The sequence below is a fragment of the Nylanderia fulva genome, unplaced genomic scaffold, assembly GCF_048542155.1.
Source record: "Nylanderia fulva isolate GAGA-0341 unplaced genomic scaffold, ASM4854215v1 Scaffold6, whole genome shotgun sequence".
In the NCBI taxonomy this organism is placed as follows: domain Eukaryota; kingdom Metazoa; phylum Arthropoda; class Insecta; order Hymenoptera; family Formicidae; genus Nylanderia; species Nylanderia fulva.
This window is the reverse complement of record NW_028190698.1, coordinates 2,101,049-2,114,121: the sequence shown is the minus strand read 5'-3', so window position 1 is coordinate 2,114,121 and position 13,073 is coordinate 2,101,049. Positions and strand designations below refer to the sequence as shown.

The window sequence follows — 13,073 nt, the reverse complement described above, 5'->3', positions numbered from 1 at the left end:
TTTATTAATCGAACTCTCTTCTTACGAACGCGAGAGTCAAAGCGGCGACGAGAGAGAGAGAGAGAGAGGAGAACGCGAGCTTTCGCGCGCTTTTCGCAGCCCGGTCTTCAAAAATACCTGTCACCGAAACAATTATTTTCGAAAAATGCATACTTTCTAAGATCTATTATATTATATAATAGGTATTTTAATAAATAAGGATACTTCCCTCTTTATGTGATGCTTCTTGGAATATCTTCTTAAACTAAAAATATATTCTTTAATTTTAAATAATAAACTGATGAAAAATATTAAGTATATATTCTTACATGTTACGAATATCTAATAAGAAAATCTAATTAAAGATAATTTCTTTAGAAAATTTTCTTCTTAATTTGAGAAGATTCTCTTGACGCCTATTTAGAGGAAAATATTATAAAGATAAATGCCATATACTTAAGAAAAGAATACATTTGTTAGGATACCTATATTGTATCTCCGCTTTACTACTGTAATCTCGTAATTTTTAACTCAATTTTTAATAAAACGCATATATAGTATATATATGTGTGTGTGTGTGGAAAAATTTCAAAATTGGCAATAGAAAGAGTCATGAATTTTTGGTGCAATCTGTTGAATTCGAAAGTTCGAGATCTCGAGTAAACTTTTAGAGAAAAAATATGAAAAGAAGAGACGAGATTCAGAAAATTCTACTCATATTTAATCTTTCGTTCTTTTTGGAAATTTAAAAAATCGTCAACTATATACGCGGAATTTTCTTTTCAAATTTACCTAAAAATCATGGTAATCGTGGGACAATATGTTATTAGAAGAATTTTATAAGAATTTCTCTAATTTATAATATTTAACACAATAAAAAATTAATCAAACTTGTTTTATATATATCTTATATGGTAAATTATTAATATTTTTTATTGTGATAAATATTAATCAGAGAAACTTATAAAATTCTTCCAATATCATATTATCTCGATTAACATAATTTTCAGCGTGAATTTCAATATAAAAAATATATTAAATAATAAATTAAAAAATTTATAAATTAATTTCTAATTTATTTTTTTGTAAAAAAATACATGGAAAGAATTTTCTCTTAGAATTTACCCTGAAAATCATGACAATGAAAGAATTTTATATAAGAGTTTCTCTGATTAACATTTACTATACAATTATAAATAATATTAATATATGTATACATAGTAAAATTAATCAAACATATTTTATACCTTATGATAGATTATTAATATTTTTTATTGTGGTAAACATTAATCAGAGAAACTCTTATTTCTTCCAATACCATATATTGTTCCACGATTACCATGATTTTTAGGGTAAATTCCAAAAGAAAATTTTCTCTACGCGTACGAGAGTATTCATTATGCAGGAAAATAAATAGGAAATATAAATAGGGAATAAAAATAGGAAATAAAAATAGGAAATAAAAAAAGAAGGGAGGACAACTATCCTACATCACGTGGCATTTTGTTCACGGCCGTGTCGCGTGCAGCATTTGAGATAGATAGAATTTCGGAAAACCATTCTCGAATCTATTCCCAGGAACGGAAGATCGCAGGATAGAAAAGAGTCTTGCTCGATTTTCATTAAAAGTTTCTTAGCGTTGCCAGTATGTATGGCGAGTTTTCCAAACTTTGTCGGCGCCATTCGCAGAAACTCCCCGTGTATGAAAGTAGGAGTAAAAAGCTGCTCCGTTCTCGCTCCACTATTTCGCCGAAGGCAGGTTTGTTCGACGTATATTACCTCGCTCTTTATAATTGTCGTGCAAATTGCATCGTAAAACGTCTGTATAATTTCATTGAATCATACTTGAACATCCGCGGGGAAGAAAATGATTTTCGCAAGGTCAGCGTGTGTCATTAAAAATATAATCGTAAAGTATAGAAATTATTACAATTTGTATGTCAAAGTAGAAAAAAAATCTCTCGACAAAGAAATACCTACTGAATATTACATAATCCGTCAATTGATGCTGAAAAGAAGGAAGGAGTAAAGAGGAAAATAATAAAAATTTAAATGTTCACACATATACATGTAAAAAAATGTCATCGCGCGAGTAATTGGAGGTAACACAACGGAAGTTAAGAAATTGAAAATTTATTCGAGAATATTTTCGTCGGATGCTGCGTGGTCCAGATCATTAATTCAGACTAGAAAGGGATAACGACGACCGTCTATCCGGAAAGGATACTCGCGCGGATCCGCGATCTTTGAGATTGAAATCCATGCAAATGGAGCGGTCCACGTTTCACGTAGTCGAACGTAGTTCTCAAGGATCAAAGAGAGAGATGGAGAACGAAGGTAGGGGAAATAAGTAAATAAAAGGACGACGCCGGGACGGCGGACGCCGACAGACGCCGAGTGACGTACGTCGATGACGGCGTAGTTGTCCTAGAAAAATTGGGGCAAGGATCAAAGGAATAAGAAAGGCCAGGAATGAGAGTCTTTGCGTGCGAGAAACGCATTCTTATACTATTGTATCGGCAGTGTTTGCTGCTATCTAAATCAAATTATATAAATAGATGATCATCTAGATGAAACTTTAGCGCCATCTCTTTATATAGATCATAAAAATATGTATTATCTATATCTGCATCTTAGATGAGAAAAGTATTATCTTGAATAATTTTCAGATAATTTTGATTTAGAATTATATAGCACATAAAATATTTAAATAGTAGACTTAAGCAGTAAGCGATAAAAATTTATAAATAAAAATATGAATACATATATTTTCATATTCTTTTTATAATTTACATTTTTTTTTTAACTATGTGTTTATATAAGCAGTTTTGAAAATTATTACCCAGAAAATTATCTGGATAAGTCGCCATATATAATTTTATCTTTCATCTAGATATATTTAAAACAAAATCATCTTCATCTTATCTAAGATGAATTTACATATTTTTATCTCATCTTTATCTATAGCTAATTTTAAAATCATCTGAGCACAACACTGTGTATCGGTCGAATTAATAATATCAAATGTAGACTAGACGTTCATGGGAAAAAAAATTAGCTACCATAGCTAAATTTTAGTTGTCCATGTATTACACATGAAATTTAGTTAGCCTAAATTTTAGCTATGACAGCTAATATATTTTTTAGCTATAACATTCTCCGTTAAACTATGGCTAAAAACTATTAATTATACCATATAGCTAAATTTATATATGGCGAATTCGATTAGATGCACCAGTGCGCACTGACAATGAGTGCATATACAGGTTTATCACACACAAATTCACAATGTCATAAGTAATTAAAAAAGGAAAATAATTAATAGTAAAAGCTATTATGATCATTATTCATATTGAACAACAATAATAATAGCTCTTACTATTAATTATTTTCCTTTTTTAATTACTTGTATCATTGTGAACTTGTGTGTGATACATTTTTTTATATGCACTCAGTGCGTAGTGGTGCATCCAATCGAATTCGCTATTGGTCATGACAATTAAATTTCAGGTTGTAATATATGTACAGCTAAAATTTAGCTATGGTAGCTAATTTTTTTCCGTGTTGCAATACTACACTGAAAAAAATTGTTAACTTGGCTAAACCTTTCAACTAAATTTATAAATTAATAAATATTTTGTTTATATCAGTATTTAAGTCAAGTACATGTTTTGTTAGATTTAATATGTTATATTTAATTTAAATATTTCTATATGTTCAATTAAAAAAATCTTTAATCGAACGGTTTAGTCAAGTTAACAATTTTTTTCAGCGTACCAGAATCTTCGCTGCATATGATTATCGAATATTTTATTAAAAGTCTATGCATGATATGACGCATCTTTTTAAAGATAGAACGATGATGAGACAATGGGTGGTATTCAAGTCTATGTTGAATATTTAAGATCGTTTCAAGTGCGATCTTGAATCGTCTTAAGCTCCTATTCAACTAATCAAATAGCATAGCATCTCAAAGCCTTAAAGTACTTAAGACGACTTGAAAGATAAGATATTAGACTATGAATACTGACCAATGACACTTTTCAGTATATTTTCTTTCTAACATATGTAACAGATATAAATCTTTTCTCTATTTCTTTATTTTAAATGCGTCATTTTTTAAATCACGATTGAAATGTTTAGCTTGAAAAAAAGAAACGTATATATAAGAGAAAGAATAATAGTAAAGAAAAACAGAAAGTTATAATATTTCAGAGAAATATGTTTCCCATAAAACATTTATAAAACCGTAATGTAAAACAAATATTGATTCCGAGCGAATAAAATTTGAATAAAGAAGAGAAATACAAATTGATGAATTAAATTGAGATATAAAATAGTACTAAAAAATTAAATATTTTTTAATAATTAATATATTTCATATTATAACATACACATGTACAAAATATACATGTATACCATACAATACACACACTATGATCTTCCTCTTATTCTATACGTCCTGTCGATCACATCTGTCAAAAACTCGGCAAAATACGGATCAATACAACATACTCGATTCAATAAAACACGTGTCGTCGTCTTGTGTACGAGTCAAAATTTACGTATTAACACATATATTCAAGAATGATGAAAATCATCGTATAATCGCGTATTGTTCGCTATTGTACCCAAACTTGGCCGGAATACCCAAGTTATTGTAATACCACTTTACCATTCACTCCCGCGCACCAGCTGTTTAACTTTCATCAGTGGCCTGATACCTTTGTGGTATATCATCTGCAAGTATTAGCATGCAATTTTTTTGAACTCTGCGTCAATACCTGAGAAACTCGTAGAAACTCGCGCGAGTGTCTTGACAGTATATACATATACATACATAAATATATGTACATATATATATATATAATATATACTATATACAATAGCGATGGAGTCGTCCGCGAATATTTTTCCGCGAACCTTCTTCTCTCTCTCTCTCTTGTGCACTTCCTTTTTTTATCCTCCCGTTCCATATTCATCGATCGCCTCTCAACTCGCGCGAAACGTTCCTCTTTTCTCTCGTCTCGATCGCACGCGCTTCCTTTCCGTTGCTTTTCGTCGATTTTCAAGCGACTCCGACCAGTAGTATACGTCGACGACGACGACGTAATGTCTTTAACATCGATTTCTCGGTCCACGGACTCGCTGAAATAACTGACGTAGCTTTTTTTCTTCATGCACAACAAGACCCACATTCCTGCCGCATAGTTCCCTCGTAACTGAATGTGAATCATTCAATGTCTTATTTCGAATTTCGAGGACGCTCGATAACAGATATGATAGACGTCAATCAAAAAAGAAGTTTGCGAGCTTTTCACGTTTTTCCCCGTATTTCTCTCTCTTTTTTTCCCCGCAGAAAAATAATAATTTCAAGCCATCAGGAATAAATATAATTATTCTCCTATTATATATAGGTATACGAAGAGAAGTTTCTCTTGGAATTTATCCTGAAAATCACATGCTAATCGGATAATATGATATTGGAAGAATTGTATAAATATGATCAATCTCTGATTAATATTTAGCATAATAAAAAATATTAATATTTACACAATAAGATATATAAAATATGTTCGACTAATTTTACGATGTACATATTAATACTTTTTAATGTGGCAAATATTTAATTAGAGAAACTTTTATAAAATATTGTTACCATGATTTTCAAGGTATATGGATTCAAAGAGAACATTCTCTCTGCGTCCATATTTTAGTTATACATACATTTCTGAAGCAACATTATATTATATAACATCGACGGAAAATTTCAGGCTGAAAATCAATGGAAAAACAATACCCTCGCGCAAGAGTATCAAATAGAATAGGAAAAAAAGTTTGTTCCCTCTCTTAGATCGCACTCGGTATGGCTCGTCCTTTCGCCGGACGCGATAAAGCGAGCGACCCTATATATCCTTTGGCTGAGAAAGGGTGAGTTTTCCGAGGCATGCAGGTTTTCGACGCGACGTGCGATTTCGGACGAACGCGCGGTAAAAGTTTCGGCGACCGAATTACGAATCGCGGCTCATTTAGCTTAGCCTTTCTCGGTGCACTCATTGTCGGCGGCGATCGGGCAACCGGCGGCTGAACTTCGCCAATTGGAATATTTAAAGCCCGCCGACGAGAGAGCGAGAGAAAAAGAGAACCGCGCATTAACTAGCGACCGAGTCCGAAAGTAATTTTGAGGCTTCCCTTGCAATATGCAACGAGAGGACACGTCTCTGTGTCGCTCGCGCGCTTTTGTACACTCGGCTATTCATGAGTGGGTTCCCTCCTCCTCCTTTCTCTCTTGAGTAATCGTTCTACAATGAACGACGTCGCCGGAGGACTTACAGGAGAAATATCGAACGAACCGATCGCCATAAATCGAACACAGGTTGACGAGTCTCCTTAATTTCGTTAGCGCACGATTAGACCCGACTAGAGTCCCTATAGAAGTAAAATGCTGGATCATGTTCTAGTTTCTAATTGGAAATAAAATGATGTCCATATAGTGAGCACAAAAGACAGTGAACGCGCTGGAAAATAATATTGTTGCATTAACAAAAATTCTGTTCGAAAATGGATGAAACATATAAAATTACTGGTTGAACCGACCAGAATTCCATTTAACGTAACAAATATCTTGTTTGCACAAACAATTAATTTGTTGTGTAAATAAGATGCTTGTTGCATTAAAAGGAATTCTGGTCGATTCAACCAGTAATTCTGTTTCGTCCATTTTCGAACAGAATTTTTGTTAAAATATTTTCCGGTCCAGTAATGAAATTAATTATTGTGAAAAAATTGATAATATTACACTGTTTTGTGCTCATTATAGACGCCATTTGATTTCCAATTAGAATATTGTTCAGGTTCTTATTTCTAGGAACTCTAGATTCAATCGTCTTCCGATTACACGACACCGAATTTTCGGACTATTGGATTTAATAGCAATGGGAATACAATGAACCTCTGTGTTTTGCGCGGCGGGGAAGTTACGTCAGTTATTTCGGTCGAGTCCGATCATAGCGTCAGTTCCCTGTTCGATTTAGGGATCGTTTCGTTTATGTCGTTGATGCGGTGGCACCTGATGTCGCGGCCGGATACAAAATTGAACGGGGGACGAGCGAATTTCGGATGAGAGTCCATTATTCCCCTCCAATTAAATATATACATATTTCGCTCGCGTTTAAGATTGATTGGAAACTACAAAGTTTCCAGTTGAACGTGTATCGTTTTCGATAGCGCAATTTTAAGGCTCCTGACACCTCGCCGACCACGTTGAAATTGTGACGTCAGAGAAAGCGCATGCTAAAAATTCTCGCGCGCCATTTTGAAATAAAATGCTATTTCGATGAAACATTATTTCAGATATGGCTTTAGCACGCTTTTAAAATAGTCTCCGAAAACTCCATCTTTTTGCTTTTATAATCAATCAAGCTATAAAATGACTGAGATTATTCCGTATGATATCATAAACATTTTACGGTTGTTGACTGTCAATAAGAGGAAAAAATAGTTTTCGGACTATTTTACAAGTGTGTTAAAGAGATTTGTCATGTTGTTTCATCAAAATATTTTTTTATCTAAAAGTGAACTTTCTCGCCTCTTCATACGCTCTAAAGTGCCTTTTCATACGCTGCAGCAGCAAATCAATCACGTGATCAAAATTTATTAGAGCATATTTCTTTGTTCTCTTATTATTTTATGATTAAAATTACGATTTTTGCTTTTATATTCTCATAATAATCTATTTTATTCTTTAAAAAATCCATTATTTAACTAATATAATAATAATAATTAGAATCAATTAGTTACGTGTTCTTCCGCTTTGCTGCCTTTGCTGTTCGTTCAATTGAACTTCACCATAGCAACAAACTGCGGCAGCATGCTGCACATGAAATGCTACCTTTAAACAAAATTTGTTCTTCGTAAAAAAATCAAAGAGAGACATGTGAAGGAAGGAGACTCAAACACGAGTCAAGTATTACATTAAATATAATATATTTTGTGTTTGAAATACAATCGAGAGATATATTTCGGATCTCATATTTGCGGAGAGGTTTCTGTTTATCAATTTAGCATCTTAAGCTGCTCAAGAGGCTAAAGTCAATATTATATCATACGGCAAATTTATCTTTGGCGGTCTACGATGACGAGCAGCGACTGAGTTAAGTAGGTTCCGTTGAATGTGGAAAATCAAAGAGAAACGAGGCGCTGCGAGGGATGAAGTTGGAGGAAAAGAGGGAAGGGAATAAAAGGGAAAATCAGAAAAAGATCAACGCGCGCGTGTACATGATTTAATGGTGCTTTATGGCCATAAAAGTCCGCTAATTCCGCCTCTGTCCAACCTTTTCTCGTCAAAAGTCCGAAGACGGACAAGAATATATATATCGTCGCGAAATTTTTCTCTTCATAAGAGCCCGTCTCCCGAAATAAATCCGTGGCCAAAGGAGTGGGATTACGGAAGGTGAGATCTCGATAAAACTCTCGGGAATGGAGTAACAAGACCGCGGAAAAGTCATTCTCGACTTTTTTTCACCAAAGTAAGCTCTCTCCTTTTTATATACGTTAAATCGCTCGGGTAAGATTACCCAGATTCGCAATCCGTTATACCGCATTCGCGTTAATGTTGTGCATAATACAAGATAATTATATATATATATATATGTTGTACGGAAATTAACACTATTATATGTATATCACGTTACCTTATATATGGATAGTATCACTACATTTTATTATGATATTACAAAAAAGGGAAGACATAGAGATGATATTGAATTTCCTCCAACATCATATCAAGTTTCCCTTATATACTGTAAATCTAAATATAAATGATATTGCATTTCTCGTACATGCAAGTCCGCGGACTTGTATGTAATCTTGAAGAAAAATAATGTATCGCTTCCTCCTTCAAATGGTAATCAGATTCAAGAGAGAGGTACGGGTACTTCGAATCGATCCATAAAAGTGAGAGAATATAAGTCGGTGTCGGTGCGTGCATCCGAGTGCTCGCGAATAAAGTTTGCGATAAGCACTTCGGGCTTCGCATCCGCGAACTTGACAGGGCAAACTCTTAAATCCGAAATTTTCGATGCGACTGAAACTCGACGAACTCCGACGCATATCCGTCGTCTCTCGCGGGAAAACGATCCGCGAGTTTCCCCCGTTTAAAGACAGAGCTGCTATACCCGACATAATTTCACCTCCGATGTTTTGATAAGCGGGGCAAACGTCGAGGCGATGTTTAAACAAAAATTTTCGCAGTCCTCTCGATCCTCCTGCACTTTTATTATGTTAACCTGGACGTGGATATACATGAAAAATACGATGATCAATGCGATATGGGCGTTCGCAGAGAAGGCCAGAAGAGGGCATTTGCCCTCCCTTGGAATCGATGCTTCCAAAAATTAAGCATTTGCTCTCCTTTTGAGAAAGGAATTTATTTGCATATTTATTAATATAAAGAAGGAAAATTAAAAAATTAGATTTTTAAAAATTAAGAAAAATAAGAAATAAAAAAATGTTAATTATCCTCCTCTGAAAAAAATCGCCCATGATCAATGATGAAGCTCGTGTTCTTTCAAACGGACCGATAGCTCGCTCAACATTTTTTTGCACGTCATGAACGAAAATTATTTTTTAGCTCAGTATTGCAAATATATACGGATGTTTTATTTAAAATAAACCAAATAAAATTACACACGCATAAATAAAGATCGTATATTTCCACTGAATTCAAGATAGATTTACCTTGACAAAATTTAATCCGAATTTGAATCGGTGTAAATAAAAATATCATTCAACGTTGACAATTTTATTACTCGCCGAACTTTTCTTGTTCGTCAAGAAAGATCGTTTTCTCTTAGATAAATATTTTTTTTCCGCCATCTCCATTCGTTTCGACTGTTTTCGAGCGTGTCGGTCGAAATCCGATCTCGCCACATAACGTAATACCCAAAAGCACTCGCGCAATAATGGAGCCATCATGTCATTCGGTTGGCGAAGAAGGCATACGCGGAGTTTCGAATCGAAATGGTTTTAGAAGAGAGAGAGAGAGAGAGAGAGAGAGAGAGAGAGAGAGAGGGAGGAGAACGAAGAGGGTAGGCAGGGTGGCATCCCTCGGGACTGAGAAATCCGGTTCTGGGCAAACTGTCTTGCGAGTAGTTGGTCGGATAGTTTCGGATCCAGATTCCCGGGAGTTAAGCCAAACCGCCTTCTCAAGCGAGACGACGCTCAGGTCGTTCCGTCTATCCTACCTTCGCCTACCTACGTCTACGTTCTCTCTTCCCTCGTCGCGGCGCGACGACAGTGTGCGGTCCCGATGCCTGAAATGAGATCCGTTTGCCGCTCCTAGTTACGGGAATAACGTAGCGTTAGGTTCGGATTTATGACGGACCGAGGTCGAATAAATCGCGGATTATACGACTTGTCGAGCGCATTAAAGGAACGTGCTCCCACTTCTGACGGACCCATCTCGAAATTTATACAATACTCGTTCAACCCTTTCGGAGACGACCTGTCCATTTTACACGTCTAATATTTCTACGTTTCACGAGATATAATGAGATACAGCATGTACTTTATATCTTTGAATAGATGACACTCGCGGTATTAATGATTAGGTACTAATAGAAGAGTAATTTATTAATTGAAGCACTCTACCGAACTACAATTGTACAATATATATGTTACAAATTGATAAAAGTTTCTCTTCGTTCGCTATTTAATTTCCATATCTCCTTTTATTTTCATTTTCAATTTTTGAAAATTAAATAGATCCATATAGGTGTTTTTTATGAATGAGAAAATGAAAGATAAATACGATACAAAAAATAAATAAATTCGAATATATATGGGAAATATATAATTAAAATATTTCAAATTAAATCTATATTTGCCCGAAATATATATCATGGGGACTTAATTCAATATAATAACGCCGCGATGTATATATACTATCGAAAATTTTTCCGCGAACAAGACTGGCATGAGAGGAAACTAAACCGATGACGTATAAATTCTTGTTTTCCTGCTTCGCGCCAACATTCTAGCGGGACGTTTTTCGCCAAACATTTTTCGCTGCGAGAACGATTTCGAAAATCGAGTTGCGAGCGCGGACAGAACTTACTTATTTTACTCTAATACGCGGCGTCGTCGTTTTATCACCAAATGGAGAATGCAGGAGCGAGTTCTCCTCTTCTCTCTCTTTCTCTCTCTTACCTACAAGCTTCGCTAGAAAACTTGGCATGGCCGGGACCACCACTATCTATTCAATTTTCGCCAAGTTGGCGGAGTCGTTGCCAGGAAAACCGACCGACCAACTGGACGTTTTGTCTTTTCTCGCCTCTCTCGCGAAAGAAAGATGATGAAAGTCGCTCAGCCCGAAAGAGGGATGGGAATAAAAAAAACAAAGAGGGACGCGAGCTTTCTGCACAGGCTGACTTCCCTGAGTTACTTATGGTACGAGATAACGCGAAAATGCGTTTCTGTCCGCCAGAATGATTTTTTATTTCGCTCCTTGACGCTATATTAGAGTTTAAACCGCTGTGTTATTGACCTATGACTTCGCACATAATTTATTGATTCTTCTCCTTCCCTTAATGCAAATTATATTTTTAGCAGAATATATATATATACACTAATCAATTTATATTTTTTCCTACCCTCTTTACAAAAATAATATATTTCAGAATTAAAGTCAGTATTAAATATTATATTAAAAAGTGGATATTTTTATACCAAATGCGTTGATAAAACAGAAATAATAAAAATAATCAGTATTTGTTGCGATAGGTCATTCTTTATATTTTTCTGATACCAGCATTCATAAATAAATCATGTGAGTAAACTTGTGGGTACCTTTACAATTGTACAATTGAGACTAGGATCAGTAATTTTACGACGCACCAGGAAAAGGGTCCACTCTGTTTTTCCGTAGAAGAAATGCGATCTTCCTGTCCATGTCCTCGTTGTAAAGCGCCTTACACTTTTCGAAATTCACTCTGCGTCTGACGTAGGTCGGCTTCTCGTAGTACCTGGTGCGTCTGAATTGGCCGAATATGTCCTCCTTGGATAATATGCGATTCAATACGCGACATGCCTTGTCCACATCGTTGTTCTGCACCAGAATTGTACGACTTAGGAATTGAGCGTGTCGTCGAAGAGCCATTTCTGTAAAGGAAATATTTATAATTAGTAAGATTAAATCACGACTCTGTAATATATCAAATATAAATTACAAATAAAAAACCCTAAAGAACCAGGCTCTTTTATATATATATATATATATAAGAGCCTGGCTCTTTAGGAATTTTTATTTATAATTTATATTTGAAATATTATAAATATAAATCACAAATAAAAAGCCCTATATATATATATATATATATATATAGGGCTTTTTATTTGTGATTTATATTTATAATTACATTTCCGTACTTAAGACTGTCATGTAAAATTAGAAAACAAAGAATAAACAAATTCTTTCTTTTTTTTAATTACTTAAGATAAAATAAATGAGATAAAAATATATGAGATGAAATATATGAGGATAAAATATATGAGATATGTGATAAATTATCTATCCATACAAGTTTAATATACTAAGAAATTATTATAACGCTAGAAAATTAAATTATTCTCTCATTATTAAATGATAAATGTTACTGCGAGCTTATTTTGCATCCATTTTAGGTTAGGTTAAATTAGAGTGAAGAATTCATCACGCTATCTTCGTTAATTCCTTCAACTGCAAACGCTTTTTCACGCACATCTATCAAAGATACTATACTCACTATGAAATAGCGCCAAAAATCATTAATTCACTTATAAATTAACACCTTTCACTATCGATTCTGGACAACAAAACGAAATAATCCTCTTTCACACATTTTCCGCTGAAAACGAAGCAAGTAGAGCCATCTAGTTGCTGCAAATGAAAATAAAACGAAAGCTCGAATGATAAAGTAGATAAAGATTACATGACATTTTATATTACAATTTTTGCAAAAATAATTATTAGTATTAAATTATTTTGTTGATGCAAAATTAACACACGAATTATATCTTCAACAATTATTATAAAGCTTGGAAAATACAATAAAAAG

At 34.2% G+C, this 13,073-nt stretch overlaps 1 protein-coding gene across 1 annotated transcript; it reads right to left on the bottom strand.

The window, feature by feature from the left end:
* Nucleotides 1-11,747: 11,747 nt before the first annotated feature.
* On the bottom strand, nt 11,748-12,884 carry mRpS21 (mitochondrial ribosomal protein S21). Its single transcript, XM_029315493.2, has 2 exons — nt 12,762-12,884; nt 11,748-12,138 (listed from the first exon to the last, which is right to left on the bottom strand). Exon 2 carries the CDS (start codon nt 12,134-12,136, stop codon nt 11,864-11,866), a length of 273 nt encoding a protein of 90 aa, XP_029171326.1. The 5' UTR covers nt 12,137-12,138; nt 12,762-12,884; the 3' UTR covers nt 11,748-11,863.
* Nucleotides 12,885-13,073: the final 189 nt, after the last annotated feature.